This window comes from Phragmites australis, chromosome 12 (assembly GCF_958298935.1).
Source record: "Phragmites australis chromosome 12, lpPhrAust1.1, whole genome shotgun sequence".
Lineage (NCBI taxonomy): Eukaryota > Viridiplantae > Streptophyta > Magnoliopsida > Poales > Poaceae > Phragmites > Phragmites australis.
In genome coordinates, this window is record NC_084932.1 from 8,201,101 (window position 1) to 8,224,510 (window position 23,410).

The 23,410-nt window shown below is 42.5% G+C and overlaps 2 protein-coding genes across 2 annotated transcripts; one reads left to right on the forward strand and one right to left on the reverse strand.

Moving 5' to 3' along the window:
* The first annotated feature begins 1,943 nt into the window (after positions 1-1,943).
* On the forward strand, positions 1,944-4,704 carry LOC133886786 (uncharacterized). Its single transcript, XM_062326624.1, has 4 exons — positions 1,944-2,442; positions 3,455-3,712; positions 3,890-4,116; positions 4,450-4,704. The coding sequence occupies exons 1-3, from the start codon at positions 2,056-2,058 to the stop codon at positions 4,079-4,081; spliced, it is 837 nt and encodes a 278-aa protein (XP_062182608.1). The 5' UTR covers positions 1,944-2,055; the 3' UTR covers positions 4,082-4,116; positions 4,450-4,704.
* Positions 4,705-11,777: 7,073 nt separating this feature from the next.
* LOC133886309 (plasma membrane ATPase 3-like) lies at positions 11,778-12,739 on the reverse strand. Its single transcript, XM_062326055.1, has 2 exons — positions 12,071-12,739; positions 11,778-11,978 (listed from the first exon to the last, which is right to left on the reverse strand). The coding sequence occupies exons 1-2, from the start codon at positions 12,224-12,226 to the stop codon at positions 11,778-11,780; spliced, it is 357 nt and encodes a 118-aa protein (XP_062182039.1). The 5' UTR covers positions 12,227-12,739.
* Positions 12,740-23,410: the final 10,671 nt, after the last annotated feature.

Sequence of the window (23,410 nt, forward strand, 5' to 3'; positions counted from 1 at the left end):
GTGGTGTTCATGGCGCTTTGAAATGTGGCTGGAGCACCCGATAATCTGAAAGATCATGACACAGAATTCATAGTGACTGGTCCACATTTGAAACATGGTCTTGAATTCCTCTCCCTCGCTCAGCCTTATAACTCATTGAGAAATTTGTCAATTATGGGAACTGAATACTTACTTTTGACTGATAGTGCATTCAACTGATGATAGTCGACACCTAAACGCCAATTGTCGTCCTTCTTCTACACCAGGAGATGAGGTCTTTGATATTAGATTGTAAGAACTACTCGGTGGAATTAGAAGAACAACACAAAGAACACAGAAAGAGGTTTTGGGTTTAGGAGGATTTAGAGAGGAATTGTATTGTGTACATTAGACATTAAATGCGTCGTGTCCTTACCTCCGCCTTATGATTGTTTTTTTATCCTCTCCATTCATTACATGGGCTGAGCCCGCATGCTCACTGATAGACCCAACTTCGGCCTAACGTGCGCGGGTTAGGTTTCGACTAGCGGCCCGATCTCCTGTGCCTGATCTCCTCACACGATTCCTCTTCTTGTCCTGTACGGTGTCGCTAACACATCCACCATCGGGGCTATGCACACACAGCATCAGTCTCGGCCAAGATGCTTGACCCGTCTCAGATCCAGCGCCATCCTCGCCTCTCGCTCTTCTCCTCCCACACTCACCAAGTCCCAGATTCGGTGCCTCGATTTGGAGAAGAAACCACTCCCAGGATCCATCGCCAGTTTGTGGGGAAAAGCGGCTCGTTGTGGCACGACTTCGGAGATAGGGAAATAGTAGAATTCTGCTCGATTTCTTTTGTGTGCATGCTCTCGTGGAGACCTAATATGGACTTGGCTTGATTCGGAGAGAGGGAGAGAGAGATCTGGGAGCCAGGCCGGATGCGTATTGGGCGTTGGGCCAATTTTGAGAAGACTTAGGTGTTTGTGCTAGTGATTTGGTACGACCACGGGTTGCTCCTGCCGTTGTACTATTTCTTCGGCGCCTTGCGCTTGCAGCTAGGTGAGCCCCATCAACAGCTCTGACAAGTGAGCCCCACCGACAAACATTACAAGGGCAAAATAGACATTGCACTGCGTTTCTCTCTCATGTTCACCCTTGAGAATATTATTTTATTGAATACGGTGTCTATCAGCAAATATCTATAGTTAGGCAGTGTCTTTTTGTAAAGAGTGAAAAATTCGGTGTCTTGCAACAGAAATCGCAAAGTGTGAGTGCCCTACGACAAAATTTGCTTAGAATATATTTACGCATAATAAACATTAGTGGCGGACCCAAGATTTCTAGGATGGGTATGGAAAATTGCTAGGGAGCAAACTAGCGAAGGGTAACTAGGCTGGTGGGTGATTATGTGTGTTTGTGCGTGGGCTGTAGACCGATGGGAGCATGCTGAAGTGAGGATGAGTCGACAGTGGACGTTTGATAGAAAGTTAATGTTATGAGTTTTAGATTCAATTAGATGCGTACTATATTTATGTCTAATATATGCTACATATAATCAATTTTTTCTTTAAAAAATAGGTATACAATTGCATACCTATGCACCAATATAGGTCTGCCACTGATAAATATTATATTAATACTTTTTCTATAGTCTTATGTAACATCTGTCCATGCGACAAAATGAAAGCTCGTCTCGTTCCAGGCTAGGGCATAGAGCAACCAAACTGGTTCTGAAAGAAAGCTTGAATAAAATAGAAATACTAAAGTTCTCTTGAATCCCACAAAGTTTAAACTATTTCATCGAATTCTCTTTAAATTTATATATTTCAGAAAAAAAGTTAGGAAAAAATATATAAATTCGAGAAAAGGCTCTAGATTGAGCGCGCACTGGTTCTCGGCAGTTGGAGGCCACTGGACAGCAACCTATAAAGGTGTCCGCTTCTCTTCCCCACGCTCCGTTTCCCGCTTTTATCCCCAACCTGTGGCCATGGACGCTCCACCCCGCACCACCACCACCCCCAGCCTCCCCACCTCCTCCTCCTCCTCAAACCCTAGCCCCACCCCTCTCTCACGCCTCCCTCCGCTCTCTTCTCCATGGCGGCCATCACCACAGCCACCGCGACCACCTCCTCCTCCTTCCTCCGCCGCCGCCCCGCCGCGCGCGTCCGCTACGCTGTCGCCGTCTCCCTCCGCGCGCGGCACTGCCACAACACCTCCAGGCTCGCCTGCCGCGCCGCCGAGGTGTCCGGGGCCGAGCCGTCTTCGGCGCCCGCGCCGCCGCAGGACGGGGGAGGCGGAGGTGCGTCTTGGGTGCCGGTGGTGCCGCTGGCGGCGCTACCACGCGGGGAGCGACGGGTGATCGTACAGGACGGGGAGGAGATCTTGCTGCTCTGGTACAAGGACCAAGTCTACGCCATCGAGAACCGATCCCCGGCCGAGGGCGCGTACACAGAGGGGCTCCTTAACGCCAAGCTCACCCAGGTGCGTTGCGCTCGTAACCTGCTCGGCCGAATGCCTGCCTGCGCGGCGCGTACCTGATTACTGATCAGCTGTCGTTTCGTGCCTGGAGTGAGCTAGGCGTTTGTATGTTGCATGCTTCTTTGGTGTATTGTTGGGTAAAGACAGATTCTATAGTCGTGCGAAATATCCGGTCTGCTTGGAACGTTGGATTCTTTAGTCATACGCTGAAGTTTTGACGTCTCCTTTCCTAGGAAATCCTCACATACAAACGGGGCGTGGTGAATCACGAAACAAAAAGATTGTGGCTTGCTTGTAGTTATTCTAGAATACCCTTCCATTACAAAATACTTCTGTAAGCATGACCTGTACTTCTATTCTCCTGAATGCTGTCTCAAAGTGTGCAATCTGATGGCCATGAACCACAGTAGCCTTAAGGTTGTATTGGAATCGTAAGAATCGACTACCAAACATGCGAAGTGCCATGTAGTTCCCTTGTTGATTCTAGAATTTCAAACAAAAGTTACAAAAGTGTTTCTACATTGTCTGCTTAGTGTGATGAAGTGTCAACTTTAGGTCTGTTTTGTCTGTACAAAAATGCATCTTTACGTGAGTTTAGGAACTTGATGTCCGGGAAAAATTGCATCCACCTACACCCACACATGCACGCCACACCCCACTTCAGGAAAGAATGAAATTTCTCACAAAGAAGACACTTGTCTCAGATACTCCTGTGTCTTGCCTATTGCACTATGTTGCTTCCGTTTTCTGTACATGTTACAAGTCTGAAATGTTTGAGATTGTTTTCCACTCGGCCATATCAAGCTTTAACCTCCTCAACTCTATCATGGAAGATTCTTAAAGTTTTCTTTCATGCATTGTGTCTACTCCACACTGCTGACAAAGAAGTGTACGTGATTTTTTCTTTGACTTTGGTGCAGAACACTTTTTTTATTTTCTCTTTACTGAATATGACTTGTCTAACTGAGATAATTCGATGTTATAGATGTGACCTTATGTTCTTTTTGTCTTTCAGGATGGCTGTATTGTTTGCCCTTCAACAGACAGTACATTCGATCTTCGTTCTGGGGAAATAAAAGAATGGTATCCAAAAAATCCTGTTTTAAGGGCTCTTACACCTGCTTTGAGGAAACTGTTCGTGTACCGTGTGAAAACCGATGAAGAAAACATATATATCAGCATCAGTGGAGCTGAAAGTGCAGGATCAGCAGAGATTGTTTTCAGTGGGAAAGCTCAACCTGGGGTTACTGCGTCTGATGTCAATGTGGAAGAGGTATCACTTTTCCCTTCTATGATCTATTACTCTTACACTGAAAACAATCTTTAGACATTGATTTTCTATGTTCCAGATGATTCCTTCATTTATAATTAACTTTAGTCTACCCTCATTGTCATGAAATGAGGATTTTACTGAACATTACAGCTAAATCATATCCCTTTGCATTTTCAGGTGAGAATGATAGTTGATGAGGATGTTGGAGGTTTTGGTTTCACCAGTGTGAATGAACTGATCAATGGAAAAGCTGCTATAATTGGCTTTCTCTTATTGATAGATTTTGAACTTTTAACTGGCAAAGGTTTTCTCAAGGGGACTGGTTTCTTAGACTTCATCTATGCTGTTTCAGGAGCTTTCAACTCATAAATATGTTTGTTCTTTGGTGTCACATTGTTATCAAGGTGCACTACTCTTTAAAATCTTGATTTTATAACATACGTTTGAGTGCATGAGTTGTAATCGAACATTATTTTCGCATGTGAAGTAAGGAATATGACAGATGCTTTTTCAGTACCTATTTCTATTTGACAATCTCTGCCCATAATAGTGCGTTCCACAGATCTTCCTAGAATTTCAAATGAAATGGTCCATGCTATATACATTTCCTGCACTGAATATGTAGCATTCTAGACTATTCATGTGCCAAACATCTAATCAATGAAAAAAATAACATGCACGGCCCATAAAAATCAATTTAACTGTCCATAACTGATTTCTGAACATGTGAGTTTCAGGTCATGGGAAAGTAAAGGTAGATGTTTGGCGAAACAGGAAAGCAAATGGTAATATAGGAACAATGGGTCATGGGAAAGAACCAAGCAACAACTATCGTAGACCAAGTTGAGTGATGGAGTTTCCATATGTAGTCTTGATTGTTTACCTGGACTCACACTGTAGTAGAGTGACTTGTAACAGCTTGGAGAGCAACCCTTGTAAAAAATGAAAAACAAATGAAAATGGTACTGAATGTCACTGGAACTTTCCATGCACTTCAAGCTGCTTAGGACATAATTCTTTCTGCACTTTGCTCAACAGAGTTACTCCACAGCAAAGATGTGAGCTGACTATTACTGAAACTCTGCAAATTCTGAAACTTGTTGTGTTGCGCTCCTTTCTTCTTCTTTTTTCAATGTCTAATGGCTATGGAGCCTTCTTCCCCACTTGTTTTTTTGGCCACATTTTCTCATTACCTGTTTTCCTACATTTCTGAATATTTAGGACTAAAAGACATTTTCGTATGGTTCAAAGCATGCATATATAGGACGAGAAGATCGAAAATGCAGGGTTCTTGGCTCCTAGCGAACTCACACCACCATCCTTGCCATGTGGATATATTTGGTTATAGTATTTCGTGGCTCTGTATGTTATCAAGTAGTGTGCCTAGGATTGTGGTAAACTGCTAAAACAAGTTGGCTTCTGCCTCCTTGGCGCTATGATATGATGCATCATGAATGATTTGCAACTGAAAGGAGCATTATGTAAAATACTATTATGAAATTCACCAGGTTATTTCAACTAATTATGATTCAAGAGTGACGTGTCGATCTTTCTGAACTTCCTTCAATAGATCTGCCTACATCTGATGAACTCTTGTTCCTCGATGATGACTGCAAATTACTCGGTAGATAACTGAAACTTAACCATCTTGGCTCATGAACCATATTGTTGATGACAATATTTGACATCTATAATGGTCATTACAATGATGATCGACTCAATAAGATATTATTGGACTTGGTCGAATATGTAGAGGTGATCTTCGAGCCAGCGACCAGCGACAACGACCAGCGACCACGGTGATCTCCGAACACAAATTTCAGCAGTTGGACAGGTGGAAGGACGGATTTGAGCACATGGGTACATCGACTGATTGGTCTCTAAGCAGGTAGTACACGAGCAGATGTTTGGCTCAAGCATGTAGTTGAATACAAGAACGTTGAACTATAATAAAGGATACTTGGATAAATATACGGGAGTTTACATGGTTGACTAGGAAAGATATGTTAGTCATAGAAAGTTCAGAGATTTGAAGGTCTGGTCAAATCATATATGTAAGTCTTGTTCGGTTTGAATTAGAAGTCCTGATCTTGTACGACTAAGACTTACCGTCCTTTAAATATGAGAGGGTCATGGTTGATTGAGACAAATCATCTAATCGATTAAACACAATTTAAATTAACTTTTATTTTTCCTAGTTCCTAAAGTCTCTTTCTCTTTTTCAATCTACATTGCTACCTGTTCTTGATCTCGACAACCAAGGACAAGCCGTCGGCCATCCATGCTTCTACGAGGTCCCTCCTGAGCGTGGGTGACAACGAAGGTATGACGACGTAGCGCCATGACCAAGGTATCTTAGGTGCTGCTCGCTGGATATTGCACATGAGGAGCTCAGTGTTTGGCGTGGCATATTTCTGCATTAAAGTATGAAACACTAGAGTTCTGGTATCCCGTATGGGTTCCGGTATCCTGTACGGGTCATAGTCGGAAGCAAATTTTAGGGTTCCTTTGCAAAGTACTGCATATATGTAGCCCCAAAGTTATGAAACACCATGATTATGTGCTACACTTAATGTCTCTACTCTGGTTTCACATTATAGCCGAATCAACAAAAAATCAGCAAACACGTATGGACCTACATGCTACATGAAGGAAATTTTGATTGTAATAGTGTTACAGGAGCATTGCATACAGCCGAACATATACCTAGCTTGAATAATGCTAAAATGGTGAATTCGGTTAGGGGGGGGGGGGGGGGAGGGCAATTTGATATGAAAAAAGGAATTTGGGCTTCATCATATAAAGAGCCAAATTCAAGCTCAAAAGAACAAAGGCCAGCTATTGTTTCTAATTTGTTGGTCACAGATAAAGGCATTTGGGTTGTACCCATGCGTATAACTGACATCAATAGTGGCAACATGTCTACGTTTGATGAATTATCTGAAGGAGATCATAGCGCGATTGAAGCAGAATTGCAAGAACAACGGAAGAAGCTGCTTTCGTGTTATCGGAAAAAAAGCAAAGCGTTGTTAAGATAAAGGAGTTTTCATCCATCAATACCGTGCTAAAAGAGGTATGATCTGCAAGTACATTATCTGTTTCCCAATCTGATTCTATAGCTTCAGTAGATAAATCTATTGGTGATACTATGCTTAATGATTCTAAAAGATTGGGTAAATAAGATAATGTAAGTAAACAATCAGGTTCGAGAACAAATATCGAAAAGCTGACTACTATTGTGTACAAACAGTTGGTTAGTGAAAAGGGAATGATGTCAGTAGCTACTAAGGAAAAAGAAGAGATGTTGGTTGCTAAGCATAATGAAAAGGGGTTGTCGACTATAATAACCAAACAACAGTTTGGTTCGATTTCAAACCCTAGCATTACACAACAAGATATAATAGCTAAGCACGATAATAATTTGGATACTAGCTTGAGCAAAGCCATAACAACAGCTATAGCCGAACAGAGGAATACTTTGGATCTTTCTAAAAGTAAAAAAGAAATACCCTTGCTGCTTGAAGTCAAACCATGTATAGAGTGTAGAGATGTTAATAAACAAATTGATAGTGCGTTGTAATGAGAATTTGAAATAGAACTTGATAAGATAATACTATATGTAAAAGACCGTACTCTGACCATGATAATACCCATACCCGCGAGGATTTGAAGTACTAGGGCTTGCACAAATCATGAGTAATGATGATGGAATTGATGTGGATTTTGTCGGCCAAGTTATTTCGCCATATGAGGAGACCGATAGTAGCGATATATTAAAGTTAGAATTATTTTCATTATCTTTGTCAGGAATTGTATTTGTATGGGTTACTCTACTTGTTCTAAATTTGGTCTACACATGGTCACGAATGGGACATAAGTTTTGTGATTATTTTGAATTTAGAGATATAAGGCTTAGACTGAAGGAATTTAAAGATACCGATATTAGTGTGATGGAAGATAATTCTAAGATATTGGGTAAGGATCGATCGGCTGATGAAAGAAAATTGAAGTTTGTTGAAAGTTCGAAGATCCAAGAAGGTACTCGGTCATTTCCCATCGACATGATCAAACTTGAGAGTAAAAGTATCCTAGTTCGGCCATCTCAGGCTAAGTCTACAAAAGACAGGGATATGGTTACTAGAGAGGAACATCCAAGGCCATCAGGAGAGAATGAGGATCTTTTGGGAAAGATGCAAATTTAAAATAGTTCGGAAGGTCGCAAGTCAATATCAACACCAAGTTCTGGGGGGCACGAGAGTGCTAAGTAGAAGAAGTCAAAATAAAAAAAGGCAAAGGTTGGTAGACGGAAAATTAATAATAAGAAGAACAGTGAGATGAACAAGATTAAAAGGCCGAAGACTACATTCAAGGAGCTTCTGGCTAAGTATGAGAAGGAAAAGACTGACAAGGTAAGTGCTAGTCGGTTTAATAATTTTAGACAAGCGAGGTCATCATCAAAGCGAGAATTCGGCGGTCAGCGTTATCAACAGAAGAGTGCCAATGAAGAGGTTCTATTTTCGTCATACATGCTGAACAATGCCCATGCCTTGGAGGTATTATCCAACTGCATTTCCTCCTTGCCCGACATGGGGTTTCAACGGTATGTCACCACCTCAAATGCATTCTACTTCTTTTCATTCGGGATGGGTGTCGCCAAGGGGACTCATGTTAGATAAATCATCATATCCTAACAATTACCATTTTAATTGAAGAAACTAGTCTAATAATAAATGAGAGAATAAAGTGATTAGGAAAGTGTATCGTGTCAAGGATAGTGGCAATTCTGATGGGCAATCTAATTTAGTTGGAAAGGAGGAAAAGCTGATTGATGTTGCTACAAGGACGATTATTATGTGAGGCAAAGGGGCTGAAAGAGATACAATCAATATAATTATTGCATATGCAAAGGAGGATTCAGCTAATTTAAAATAATGTAAACAACCATTTACTGTTGTTGTCCTGGTTGCTGGTGATGATGACAAAACAATGGCAGGAGCTAGCCACAAGAATGTTAATGATGTCCGAACTAGTATATGGCCTGAATGGAGAGGCAATGATACTGTGAGTTTGGCTAGGAACAATGCAAAAGCATCAGATTTGGTTGCATTTAAAAGAAAGTTGGATGTACATAAAAAGGGAACATGAGTGTCTATGCTGCTTGATGCGAAGCCACAACTGAGATGGTGTTCACTTGGTTTATCATATTCATAAAAGGGAAGATTGACGCGGCAACCTTGCACACAAAAGTTGAAAGAGAGGAAGATGGTTTCGGTCCCTAAGGGTAGAAAAAAGGGTTAAATTAATATTCAAACGTCAATTATCAAAGCTACCCAAAAGACAAAGCCGAAGTTGATATCCAAACAACTTCAGGACAAGCATAAGGATAAAAAAGCTTATCAACGTGGTCTAGGTCAGGCGTGGGGATCCAAAAGGCGATTATAATGTCAGAAGTTTGCATATGGATACCAAAATCATTGGCAACCATATCGTCACTTTGTATCATCTATTCTGCCAATGCATATGCCATTGACTCGTTATCCAGGTATGTTTGAATATCCATTGTGGACTGGGTATGGTCCATGGTTGTCGTTTTATGAGCCTTCATATTTGAGTTGGGTATCATCAAAAAGGGGATGAATGTGATCGGTTGTTAGAATCGTATCCATAACATTTTTATTATGTATTAAAAGCCGAAATATTTGTTAGAACTTTTTATTTTGGTTATATTAGTATGCTCAAAGGGATATCTAAACTAGAAAAATGAATTGTTTATGCATCCCGAGAGAGTGAGAGCTGGAGTTTAAGTAGTAATCATTATGGGCTTGTAGTCATGCTTGAGAGTCAGGTTTATTTTTTGGCACACAAGCTTTGCCAAAAAATAGTGGACATGTGTTGATGACAAGATTTGGCATCTATAATGGTTATAATAATGATGATCAGCTCAATGGGATATTGTTGGACCTGATCGAATATGTGGGAGGTGATCTTCGAGGTAGTGACCATCGACCAGTAACCATTGACTAGTGACCACGACCAATGATTAGCAATCACGACCAGTGGCTAGCAACCATGACCAGCGACCAGCGTGATCTTCGAACACGGATTTCAGCAGTTGGTCTCTGGACAGGTGGAAGAACTGGACGAATTTGAGCACATGGATACATAGAGCAATTGGTCTCTAAGCAAGTAGTCAGACTCAGAAGGTAGTACACGAGCAGATGTTCGGGTCGAGCATGTAGTCGAATCCAAGAATATTAAACTGCAATAAAGGATACTCGGGCAAATATATGGGAGTTTAAGTGGTTGACTAGAAAATATATGTTAGTCATAGAAAGTTTGGAGATTAGAAGGTATAACTGAATCATATCTGTAAGTCTTATTCGGTTTAAATTAGGAGTCCTAATCTTGTACGACTAAGATCTGTTGTCCTTTAAATATGAGAGGTCATGACCGATTGAGAAGAATCATCCAATCGATCAAACAGAATTTACATTACCTTTCGTTTTGCCTAGTTTCTATAGTCCCGTTCTCTTTTTTAATCTACATTGTTATATGTTCTTGATCTTGATGAATAAGGACAAGTTGTCGGCCATCCGCGCTCTGACACAGTCCCTTCTGAGCGTGGGTAATGACGAAGGTCCAACGACACAGCACTACGACCAGGGTATCCTGGATACTGCTACCGGATATTGCACACAAGGTGCTCAGTGTTTGGCGTGATATCTTTTTATGTCAACCCATATTGACCTCGTAAGCGCGAGTCTCACTGCTTCAGGAAATGTACTCCGGATACATTTTAAAGCCTTATTTGTATTTTTTTTCTTACGAGTGTGAAGCCTATGCTATTCAGTAGTTGAAAAGAGGTAATTGTTTTTCATCCTTGCGACTGATATGATAAAATGTATAGATACTTTCCTGTCTTTCGTCATTGACTCCTCATCCTGACCCTACATTCGATGAAATTGAACACAAAAATGTTCATAACCTATATGGACTGTGGTGCATAGTGATAAGATAGAGTGGAAGTATAAAAGATTTGCCTAAAATAAGAGTGAAAATAAGGGCATGGGCCAATTGTTGTTAGATTAAAACCATCTGAATATTGCGGTCAAATCTCCGTTCCTGTAGCCTGTTCTTGCTCAGCTGCAGCAGCTGCTGCAGAGATCTTATCTCATAGTTGTTCTGATGATATGCTGTGCTCCTACTCCTAGCTTCCAATGTCTGCCAATGTGTAAGCTCAGTAATGGATCCTCTGCAATATCATTAGTAGTAAATTCAGGTTCAAGTGAATGCCAAACTTATTAAGTCTTCTCGTGCCCATGTAGGTCAATCATGAGTGTCTTTCAGCTTCATTTCAGTGTGAAGGTCATTTCTGCTCATATTTAGTTACATTTCAGTGTGAAATTTTATCTTCATATACACCAATTCTTGTTTGCAGCCAAATAAACTTAGGTTTTTCTTATTGGAGATAGCCAAGGATTATTTAGAATTTCCTTGTAATTTTCATAGTACAAATAAGTGTGTGTAGGGCTATGTAGCACCGATATGGATACGTGTATCGGTATCGGGCCGATATGGATACGTGGATACGCTATTTTTTTTAAAAACCTGATACACAAATACGTTTTACTATTTTAAAAAAAGTAATATAGTGCATACAAACTATAATAACATAAACAAATTACCTTGTTCTTGTGCTGTTTCTTCTCTCTTTTTCAACAGTCAATCCAATGATCCAAGTAGCCAACAGTCAAGGCTAAATAAAAATGTAGAAGAGAGTTAAAATTACAAACTACAAGTACATAGTGTAAAAACTTGGGGAAAAACAGATTGAAATAATGAATTACATGATTGGCATTGCTATGAGAATGTCTCCAATGAGGAGCACCAAAAGGTTGTCAATCCCAGAACGGTACGCCCTGTGCTGGATAGGGTACATGACAATGATCTCAACAAACATCCCCACAGCAATGGAGCAAATACAAAAGTTCCCAATGGCTGTCAAGACCTGCATTTATCACATAATAATGAGGGTAACAATGTAGTGATGATTCAAATGACAGCATCAGATATGAATTTGAGGTTTCTCGATCTTGCCTTTAACTTGGTTTGTGGAGTCAACAAGATGTGCAGCCTTTCCAAAGAAAGTGTGCACACCAGTTGCTATCACAACAGCTTCAATCTCACCCTGCTTGACAGTTGAACCAGAGTAGATGCCATCACCAGGACCTTTGGTGATTGGCAATGATTCTCCAGTTAGTGCATACTATAAATAAGAGGTCAGATCAAAATGTGAGATGAAGAAGCCTAGGATGAAATAAATGGTGAAGGAGACAAAATGTCAAAGATATAAAGAACCTGATCGATCTTCAAAGGATCTCCATCAAGGAGGAGAGCATCTGCAGGAATGATATCTCCAAGTTTAATACTGATGATGTCCCCAGGCACAAGGATGGCTGCTTCTTCCTCAGTCCAATGGACATCACGAAGCACCAATCCACCAATACCCAACATGAGTTTCGATTTTCAAATAGACACCATAAAGACGATACATGGACTCATGGAGAAAATAATGAGATGTCACAAAATATTTTCTACAACGGATGTCGCAAAATAAGTGGATAAGGACCTTGGCTTTTAGAGCAAGACAGGCCATAAGTGCCAATTTACATCACCGAGCGGGCGGATGAAGGCAGGGCGGCTCCGAGTGAAGGTGGGCAGGGTCGAGTCGGGCGGCGCCAGTGGAGGCAAGCGGGGCCGAGCTAGGCGGAGGTGAGTGGGGCCGAGTTGGGTGGCAATAGGTGAGGCTAGCTTGTCCCGTCGATGGAGCAGGGAGGTCGGAAGCGCAACGGGGTGGAGTCGGCCAGCGTAGCAGACGGGCGGAGGCGGCCGACGTGACGACCATGGAGCGGGGGTGCAACCACAGAAGTCGGCGTGGAGAAGCAGAACCAAGTCGCCGACTCGCCTCTGGTCGTCGTTGTGGCATGTGGGCATGAAGGCAGCGCCAGTGCTTTGTGCCTGCACAGCTACGCCCGTGCGGGTGGGCGGCTAGGTCACGGAGCACCCGTGACTTTGTATCGGCTTCATATGGGCTGGCTGTATTGACTTCGTGGACCAATACATACCGGCCTAAGTATCCGATTTTTGTGTAATTATTTTTGGATGGATACTGCTTGGATATAAACGGCCGCATATCAGCTGCATATCCTATCAGATACGGTGTCCGATGCGGATACGCGACCAAATTGAAGTATCCGTGTTTTTGAGGTGTGGGGTGACGAGTCTGACGCGTTTACATCAATTAAAAAATAAAAAAACATATCATGTTCACCTAGGAAAATTAGGATTAAGCAGCACATGCCCCAGGTCAGCCCAAATCTATGACCAAATCAGACAACTGGACAGAAAGCTCTGCCCTGATTGTACATTAGTCCATTGTTTGGCAGCATCCTTAAACTAGACCCCTTAAGTCGCCATTATTTTAGCTAATTAAGAATGCGATGGGGAATTTGTTCCCATTATCATAATCTCTGAGTGCTCCTTTTTTGTACGAGCTGGGAAGCTTCCCAGACTGAAACAAGCTGCATGCCAACATGATCCACTTGTGATCTCATGTTTCGTAATATTTGCATCAGCATACTATTATTGGCCCGATCGAAATGTGAAATGCCTGTGCATACAAAAATGTGGTCCACAGCCATCAATCTTCTGCTCATTTTAACCTTAGGTGGAGCCCACATGTCACAGCTTGGTCGCATGCGATAAGGCCCACATGCTAGTCTCAGAAGCATGTCGGTGAACAGTTTGCTCAAAAGGTCTATGATAGCTTTCCTTTGGGACATCTGGTTCAAGCATCTCGTTTTCTTTGTGCCGTGTGGCTATTTTTTTTGTTTGTTTGATTTTCGAGTGTTTTTGTATTGGTGATGTTGACATGGAATCAGTAACTAAGATTTTGGTGGGTGGGGTGGGTGGGATGAAATCATCAGTGACGGCAATAAGGAGGGTAAGTATGGATTGATATTCTAGGGCTTTAAAGCTATTCATGATTCGTTCTGAGGTTTTTTTTTCTTTGAACTAGTATTGAGTGGGATCAAATTAAAAAATGAAATGCTACATTGTTATGCACGACTATTCATGTTATTGCCATCTTTAAGATCATTTTACACAAATGCTCTATTTGGCTTCGTGGTGCCTAGTTTTTCTAGATTGGATATAGCAGTTGGTTACAAGTATCTTTTTACTCTATATATACACCACCAAAATCGTATTGAAACTAGTAAAAGTTCTCTCCCCACATTTTAGCGCACCACAGTACCACTAAATGGCTAAGTTGCTTTAAAGTTACAAAACAACACTAACTAAGAAACTAACAAAAGAGATACCACATTAGTGATTAAGGATGACTGCTCGGTAAGCGTCACTAATGTGATATCAAGCTAGGACCGATCTCAGAACCATCATTAGTGACGGGTGAGGAAATGACGCGTCAGTAATGATAACAGTGATGGGTCACTTCACTAATGATTATATCATTAGTGACGGGTTACAAAGGGACTACTCATTAGTGATAGACCTTGAAAACATCCGTCACTAATGTGAAAATGGGAGGACACCCCCTTATAGGAGGGATCTGAAATTTTCATTGACTCCACTTTTGTCTCACGTCCTTCACGTCCGCTCACATTCCCTACCCTAAAAAATCTAAGTCCTAGACGTCCTCATGCTCTCTCTCTCAATCTTCTCTCCCATTCTCTCCTCTCCCCTTCTCCCGCGAGTGCTACACAACTCCCATCCTTCCCGAGTACCGCCCACTTCCCATCCTTCCTCTTGAGCTCACAACTGCCACCCTCACCGCCCTCCTCACAGCCACTCCCCTCACCGCCTTCTCTCTTTATTACGGCAGCGTGTCGAGATCGAGGACCACAGCGCGATGTGGAGCTCGAGGAGCTCACAGATAGCAAGCTACGACGGTGGGATCTACGCAGTGGCGACGGGATCTAGGCGGTGGTGGTTGGATCTAAGCTGTGACAGCCGGATGGAGGCTGTGGCGGCGGGGTTCGCATTGTGGCGGCGGCGGGAGGCCATCAGTGGCGGTAGGCATCCGTGGTCACCGTGCGCGCCGCCACGTCGACCTCAACGCTGGCCAGCCTCGCTGTGCTGATGAGCAGGGTGCCGCTCTTGACGCTACCACCGCTAGCAGGCCAACTTTGGGTTGGTGTGAGCGAAGCAGCTGATAACCTTGATGCGGAACACACACTGTAGGTGTTTTATAGCACGCACGCCACATCGCCGCAACGCACTGGCGGGTGCGGTGATAGCACACGCACCGGAGCCGGGGCCAGAGAGGAAAGCAGCACCAGTAGGAGAGAGGTGGCGAGCATTTTCTATGGTTTTCTATGTGGGTGCAATGTGCCTTTACTTGTAGTGTTTCTTGGAGGATGGAGGCCCTGCTTTTTCGTGTTGCTATTTTTTTTTTTGGTTGATCTGTGTGCAAGGGATTCGGCCAACAGCGAGCTGTGGGTGGCAGTGGAGGAGGGCTAGCAAGATGCTCAGCGATGACGAGGGCTACCCCAGTGGTGGCAATGCAGGTCCGACTCGATTCGAGCCTGCTTGTGTGTTTTGTTTTTGTTTTTTGAAAGAGGCTTCACTGCAGGTTGCAATACGCATTTGTTTGTATTTGCTTGTATAGTTGCTGAAACTAATGCATATTTGTTTGTAACCTATTTTATTTTGTTTTGTTTTTAAAAAGACATTAGTGATGGTTCTAGATTCGACTCGTCACTGATATATAGTCATTAGTGACGGGTCTGAATCTAGACTTATAACTAATATATAATCATTAGGGACGGATCTAAACGCTTCACTGATATACGTTATTAGTAACGGATCTAGATCTAGACCCGTTATTAATATATAGTTATTAGTAACATGTTCACATTAATAACATGTTTGAAGTACTGGGAATTTCACCCGCCACTAAAAAGCTATTACGACTTAGTGCAATAAATTCTCTCCCCGCATTTTATCGTGCAAACATTGACATGTAAGGAGTAGACACGCTTAAGCAAGACATTGGAAAAGACGAATCGTCGTTGGTGGATGAGATCAATATCACTCATGTAAATTTTCCTGCAAAAGAAATATATCACTCATGTAAACAGGCGTAACAAGGCCAACGAAAGGAAAAGGCTGTTGATCGAGTGCCTTGTGTTTAGACAAGTTGAGATGTGTGTAAAATAATTTATACGAGAAATACTGTTTCTGAAGGATTGTATAATTTACACGAGAAATACGACGTAGTGTTATGAGCACAGTACACATCAGGGCGTGTCAGTAAGACAGCACTGATGAATGATTGAGCCGAGGATGATAGCAGAACCTCAACTACCTACCACCTGCAGCCAGGCATGCAGATGCATGCACACGCGCACGGTGTGTGTATATATATATGTAGATAGATAGATAGATCGATAGATGCAGTGATGCATCAGATCGAGCGGAACACCAAATCTCTAAGCTGGCCCTGCCATCACCGCTAGCTAACTACTGACCATCTGCCATGTGTGGCCTGGCTTTGCCATGCCGCTGCCCTGATCCCTCCGTACGGCCTTGTCCATCTATCTGCGTTCTTCTTGATGGGACCATGATGATTCATTGATCCTACTTACTGTTACATTGTGATTGTGGATCCATTTTTGTTTCTTGGTATGATTTTGCAGTTCATGTTACAGTTTAAGGTTTCGGGTGGATCATAGGAACGTTCCCAATTTATACCAAAATCGGATTGTTTGGTGAAATTCTTGTAGAGAACTGTGCTTAGATGACAGCATTTTTGCTATAAGAAAAGTTGAACACTTTTCTTTTGTTAGTTGCTTCCACAATCCAGCAGCGTCCAGAGGTTTCCATGATTTCATCCAACTTAAATACTGATAAATTTATGAATGAAAGAATGGTCATATGAATTATTGGATGTACAGAACCGCAGCATCCAGGCTATACTATCTACATACTCGGATCCTACGCGCAGTGTGCCCCCACAAAGATCTACTCCTTGCTGTCTCTTTTGATTTGCGGGTCCTAGAGCTTTAATTTTAGATGCATGTGAAGTTACATATGGTACTGAAACAATTGGTGGCGTCTCAAGAGAGAAGTAATTTAAAATATTTAAAATTAATTAGTTCTAAAAATTTTATAAAATAAATCTATATTAATTTTTATCTAAATATGATCTAAGTTCATCTAATATGTCTACTCTACCATTCAAAATATTTGCAACCTATAACTAACTCTAGCAAACTACTTAAAAAGTTAAACATACCAGATCAAATTACAAGTATGTAAATACGAATACATAAAAAAGGTAGAGAGAGTAAACTTGGCATAAGAGATTCTTATCTCATGATATCGATGACATAAACGCTACTCCTAATCCATATTGGAACAGCCATCTAGACTATAGCTCCCGAACGGCACCCAGTCACGACCTTTGAGCTACCAAGACCTTAAGTAGGTAGAGCCACCAAGCCACCAAGGTAAGATCTTGTTGGGTCTAAACCTTAGCTAATCAACATGATGGCCTAGCTCTAGATCAAGCACCCGTAATTGCAGAAGCATGAATATGTACATGTGTTCGGAGACGCCATTAGTGATCCGAGATGTGGATTGGTGAAGTAGGCGTGACCGTGCTTGGTGATGAGAATCAGAGCCATGCAGATCATCGGTGATGTTGTCGCCGACATGACGTAGTGGTCGTAGGTGTGACCGGCGTGATGCAGAGCTTCACGGAGATGATTGGAGAAGTCTAGCAGCGGCCTTTGCCTCGCTGTTGCACCATTGTGATCATGTTAGGGTTTGGGTTGTGTGGGGTAGGCTAAACCTCACGGGACCTTAGCCCGTGAGGTGTCGGCTTCCCCTTTTTATGTGGCACAGGGCGAGACGGGACCGCAACCAATGGTTGGTTGCACTTCCGATCAAAGCGTGGGATAAGGGCGACGTGATCCCCTTGGACTCGGTAGTTAGTTGGGATATGTGACCATTAGAGCTAAGATCAATTCAACATTCTCCCCCCTTGATTGTAAGGCTAACATCATAAGCCCACTCTTAATGAAACAGCACACCAAGGCAAAGTGTTATAATAGCTAATGAAATACCACTGAAACCTAAATACCTATAGTACACCACTCCATCTTAAAATAGAAATTTATTTTGTTTAATGGGAGTTAGTTTGCTTAATGGTCCTCTTAATCCAGAATCATAGGCTTTTCATAACCCCATGCCGGCAATATGATCACGAAAAATATGGGGTTGTAAGCCTTTAGTGAGCGGATCCACTAGCGTTGACTTAGTACTTATATGTTTTATACTTATTGTTTGATCCTGGATTCTATATATCACAACATGATACTAAATATCAATGTGTTTGGTAGCACCATTCGACTTGTTTTTACTCGTATAGAAAACTGCGAGTTGATTATCATAGTACAGTGTAAGTGGCTTTGAAATGCTATTTACCACTCTTAATCCCGAGATAAAATTCTTTAGCCATATAGCCTGTCTTGTAGTCTCATAACATGCTAGAAACTCAGCTTGCATCGTTGACAATGCCCTAAGTATGTTTGGAGCTTTTCTACGAGATAGCTCCTCCAATGAGGGTAAAGATATAACCTAACATGGATTTCTTAGTGTCCACACACCCTGTAAAGTCTGCATCCGAATAACCAACAACTTTGAGGTTATTAAATTTTTTAAATATGAGCATGTAGTTCTTAGAGCCTTGCAAATAACGAAGACTTTTTTAACGGCTTTCCAGTGGTCTGGTCCTGGATTTAACTGATATTTGACAAGCATCCTGATCACGAAAGCTAAGTCAGGGCGTGTACATACTTGAGCATACATAATGCTTTTGATAGCTGAAGCATAAGAAACTGACTTCATCTGATCAGCTTCATATTGGTTCTTCGGATATTAAGATGTCCCAAACTTATCGCCCTTAATAATAGGAGCAGGCGTGGCAGAACACTTATACATATTGTATTTCTTCAATACTCTATCAATGTATGTCTTTTGAGACAAACTTAATACTCCTTTGGACCGATCTCGGTGAATCTCAATGCCAAGGATGTAAGTATCTTCACCGAGATCCTTCATATTAAAATTAGATGATAGAAATTTCTTGGTCTCAAACAACATATCCTTATCGCTGCTAGCCAACAAGATATCATCGATATAAAGAACTAAGATGGTGAATTTTCTCTCTTTAAAATTTACATAAATTTAGTTATTAACTTCATTTTCTTTAAAGCCAAAACTTCTAATAATTTTATCAACTTGAAATGCCATTGCCTAGAAACTTGCTTTAGACCATTAATTGATTTCTTAAGATGACATCCCAAATGTTTTGTGACTTCCACGACAAAACCTTCTGGTTGAGCCATGTAAGCATTTTCTTCCAAGTCACTGTTAAGGAATGCCGTTTTTACGTTTATTTAATGCAACTCTAGATCATAATGTGCTACAAGCGCCATAATTATTCTGAAGGAATCTTTACTGGATACATGAGAGAAAGTTTCATTATAGTCGATCCCTTATCTTTCAGAGAAGCCTTTAGCTACAAGCCTTGCTTTTAACCTTTCGATATTCCTCTTAGAGTCATACTTTATTTTGTAGACCCATTTACAGCCTACTATTTTGGCTCCGTCGGAAATTTCTACTAGGTCTCACACATCATTATCGCTCATAGACTTTAATTCATCCTTTATAGCATTAAACCACTCAGATGAATGCTCACTCATCATGACCTCTTTATATGAGTTGGGATCTTCTGCCTTCCATATATTATTAACATCTTCATTCATATAGACAACAAAATCATTCGAGATGACAGATCTCCTGTTACGCTGTGATCTCCTAATCGGTTCATTAGGCATTGCAGGACCAGAACTAGGTACTGCAAGGGACTATTGAGGCTCATTGTTAAGTGTATTGTTAGGAATTTCAGAGACCTTAAGAGGGGGGTGCACTATCGTTAGTTTCTACTGAAGGTGCAACCACCTGAGGCACAGGGATGTAGGTCTCTTGAATCAACAAAGTAGGGACATAAACTCGCTTTTCCTCAAGATCAATTTCTGTAGGCTCTAGATCCCTGTTCTCAAGAAATACAGTGTGTTTTGTTTCAACAAACTTAGTGATCCTGTCTAGACAGTAGAAGTGATACCCCTTCGATTTCTTGGGATATACAATAAAGTGACAACTAACTATATTAGGATCTAATTTCCCGATATGTCGATTAAAAACTTTAGATTCAGCTACATAACCCCCCACACACAAATACTTCAAAGAGGGATTTCGCCTAGTTCATAATTCAAAAGGTGTTTTTATAACCGATTTACTGGAAACCCGATTAAGAATGTGTGTGGCTGTCTTAAGTGCCTCTATCCATAGTCCAACTAGTAAACTACAATAGCTGAGCATACTTCACACCATGTCCATGAGCGTGCAGTTACGTCTCTCAGCTACCCTAGTTTGCTAAGGTTCACCAGGTGTAGAATATTGGGCTACTATGCCATTTTCCAGAAGGAATATGGTAAACGGACCAGGTATTTGCCCGTAAGGGGCATATCTCCCATAATACTCTCCCCCGCGATCCGATCTCACTACTTTAATCTTTAGGTTGTGCTGATTTTCTACCTCGGCCTTAAATATCTTGAATTTATCGAGTGACTCAGATTAATCTTTAATAGGGTAGATATAGCCGTAATGGGAGAAATCATTAGAGAAGGTAATGAATGAATCAAAACCATCCACCGATGTCACAGGAAAATGACCACAGATGTCCATGTGAATTAATTCTAATAATCCCATGCTCCGAGTGGCCCCCCTCTTTATTTGCTTAACGTATTTTCCTTTAATTCAATCTATGTAGTGATTAGAGTCAAAGAAGTCTAAGGGCTAGAGAATCTCTTCCTTAATGAGACACTCCATTCCCCCCTCAAAATGTGGCCTAAACGACAATGCCATAGTTTCGAAAAAAATCTCATTAATTGTACTTCTCTTTCTCTTATGGCTTACATCACAGATATTCATAGACATAGAGGATTCATTAAGAGAAAGTATATAAAGTTTGTCTTGTCAGATGATAAGACCAATAACATCTGAATTAAACTTAAGAATGTACTTATTGTCTCCAAAATTACAATTAAAACCATCATCGTCTAATATTGAAACTGAAATGAGATTCCTCCTCATATAAGGAATATAAACTACATTATTCAGTCTAAGAGTGAAACCACTATCAAGAATTAATGGAAGGGATCTGACAGCTTCAACTTCACCTTCCTTCCCATTGGTCACTCTAAGACTTCGCTCCTCCTTTCCTAATGTTCTCGTGGTTACGAATCCCTGTAATGAGTTGGTAACATTCATAGTGGCACCAGAGTCAATCCACCAAGAATTAAGGAAGAAATTAGCATAAAGAGATTCATTAATGAATGTTATTAAATTATTACCCTTTTTTGCGAGCCAATTAAGAAAACTAACACAGTCTTTCTGATAGTGGTTGTTAGAGGGTGAACTCCTCAAGCGGGGATTCGGAGGGACCCCCTTTGAGATTCGGCCGGGGGGATGATTATGAGTCCGCCTTGTACGTGAAATAAATGTGAGTAAATAAGATGCAGGTGGAGTGGATGATCGGATGCAGGAGGAAGTAAAGGCTCAGGGCATTTTTAGACAGGTTCGGGCTGCACTGAGCGTAACCCTATTCCTGTGTGTATACTATAAATGCTCTGAACACGTCTCTCTGAGGATCTGCTGTGTTACAAGAATGTTTGTCTAAGTCTAGAGCTTCGTGCTTCTTCCGTCGTCGTCGTCCGGAGTTTCGTCGGATGTGCCCTGACCGATCTCCGTCCGATGTGTTCTAAAAACTCATCCCCTTCTCTGGGGAGCCCGCCCCTTTTTTATACCCGGTCGGGGCGGGTGGCGTGCCCAAAAAGGATTGGCACAAGTTCCAAGGCACCATAAATGGAAAGCAACCATCATGGACTGCAGCTTGAGGTGACAGGGAGAGTTGAAAACACGCCCCCGTCCGGTCTTCGTTGTCATCATTCCGCTTTTCAGCGGGTGCAGCGGAGAGGGCCCGCCGGGCAGCGACCGAGCAGTGCCGCGTGCCCGCCCGGTCAGAGCGAGCCTGACACAGCAGGGCGGCAGGTGTTGCGCCTCGAGCCCTGCGACGTTATCCTGAGGCGCGCCGGATGATGCGCGATGGGGCCCGCGCATTAAATGTCCCCATGCCTCCCTACCAGACCGTGGCAGGGACTGACAACAAGCGTGGCGGGAGTGGTTGGAAGTGACAGGCCACGCGCCCTCTTATAGGCAGCATCGGGTCTCTCACCAGTTGACACCTCACCGCTGAACCCCTGTGGGGACCATCGGCGAAGGACTTCTCAGGCCCTCGGGGAACTGTGAGTGCTCGGGGGACTACTGTTCACAGCTCTGAGCACTCTCTCTTGGATATGCCCTCTCTTGATCCTCGGGGAACTCGGGTGCTCGGGGACCACTGCTCACGGCCCCGAGCATCCTCTCCTGGAACTTGACTGCTCAGGTCCTCGGGGAACTCGGGTGCTTGGGGACCACTGTTGACGGCCCCGGGCACCCTCTCCCAGAACTTGACTACTCGGGTCCTCGGGGAACTCAGGTGCTCGGGGACCACTGTTCATGGCCCCGAGCACCCTCTTCCGGAATTGACTTCTCTTGTCATCAGGGAACTCGGGTGCTCGGGGACCACTGTTCATGGCCCCGAGCACCCTCTCCCAGAACTTGGCCTTCTCGGGTCAACGGAGAACTCGGGTACTCGGAGATCACTATTCATGACCCCGAGCACCCTCTCCTGGAACTTGATCTTCTCGGACCTCGGAGAGATAACCCCTGAGGGAGGGCGCTACGTGGCACTCTGCCATTCTGGCCTCGGGACTCGGGGACCCCTAGTTCCCATGTCACCGACAGTGGTCCTTCTTGTGGTAGAAGTGGCATCCGTCATCCTTAGGTTCTTGAGAGGTAGGAGCAGGTGGAGCAGGTGCCTTGGGCACTCTCTGTGTTGTCATGTCGTGCTTAGAGATGAAATGCAACTTCTTCTTAGACTTGAAATCCCCTTCGAATTTTCTTTATTGTTGGGGCTCCTAACTTGATTCACAAAGTCTTTCTTTTGGGCCCTCACCCTCTCTTCCTCTTGGACCCACATCACGATCATGTTGCTCATAATCCACTTCAACTTCTGAGTGTTGTAGTTTATCTTAAAATGAGTAAACTCAGGAGGAAGAGATTCCATAATGAAGTGGACAAGAAAACCCTTAGAGATTTCCATGTTCATACCCTTGAGTTTAGCAGTCATGTTTGTCATCATCATGATGTGTTTTCGTAGCTTCTAAATCAGTGTACTAGCATAAACCTTAGAGGTGTCTTTGAGTTGCTCCTCCACAGATGCCAAGTACGGATTAGCCTTTTCTGAGTTTAGAATTGCTCCTCTTATCGCATCTGATATTGAGTTCCTCATTATCATAAGTGACATACGGTTGGACCGCTCCCACTTCTCAGAAAGTGCATCATAAGTTTTCTTTAATTTATCATAATTCTCCACACTAATGACGGGAGCAGTGGTAGTATCAACCCTGAGTCCATAGTCAAGGTCCAAAATACTAAAGACGATTG

Coding starts and splice junctions, on each gene's coding strand:
- LOC133886786 (XM_062326624.1), top strand. CDS start 2,056: ATGGCGGCCATCACCACAGCCACCGCGACCACCTCCTCCTCCTTCCTC. Junction 2,443..3,454: donor TTAACGCCAAGCTCACCCAG/GTGCGTTGCGCT, acceptor TTTGTCTTTCAG/GATGGCTGTATTGTTTGCCC. Junction 3,713..3,889: donor CTGATGTCAATGTGGAAGAG/GTATCACTTTTC, acceptor TTGCATTTTCAG/GTGAGAATGATAGTTGATGA.
- LOC133886309 (XM_062326055.1), bottom strand. CDS start 12,226: ATGTTGGGTATTGGTGGATTGGTGCTTCGTGATGTCCATTGGACTGAG. Junction 11,979..12,070: donor ATCCTTTGAAGATCGATCAG/GTTCTTTATATC, acceptor TCTTATTTATAG/TATGCACTAACTGGAGAATC.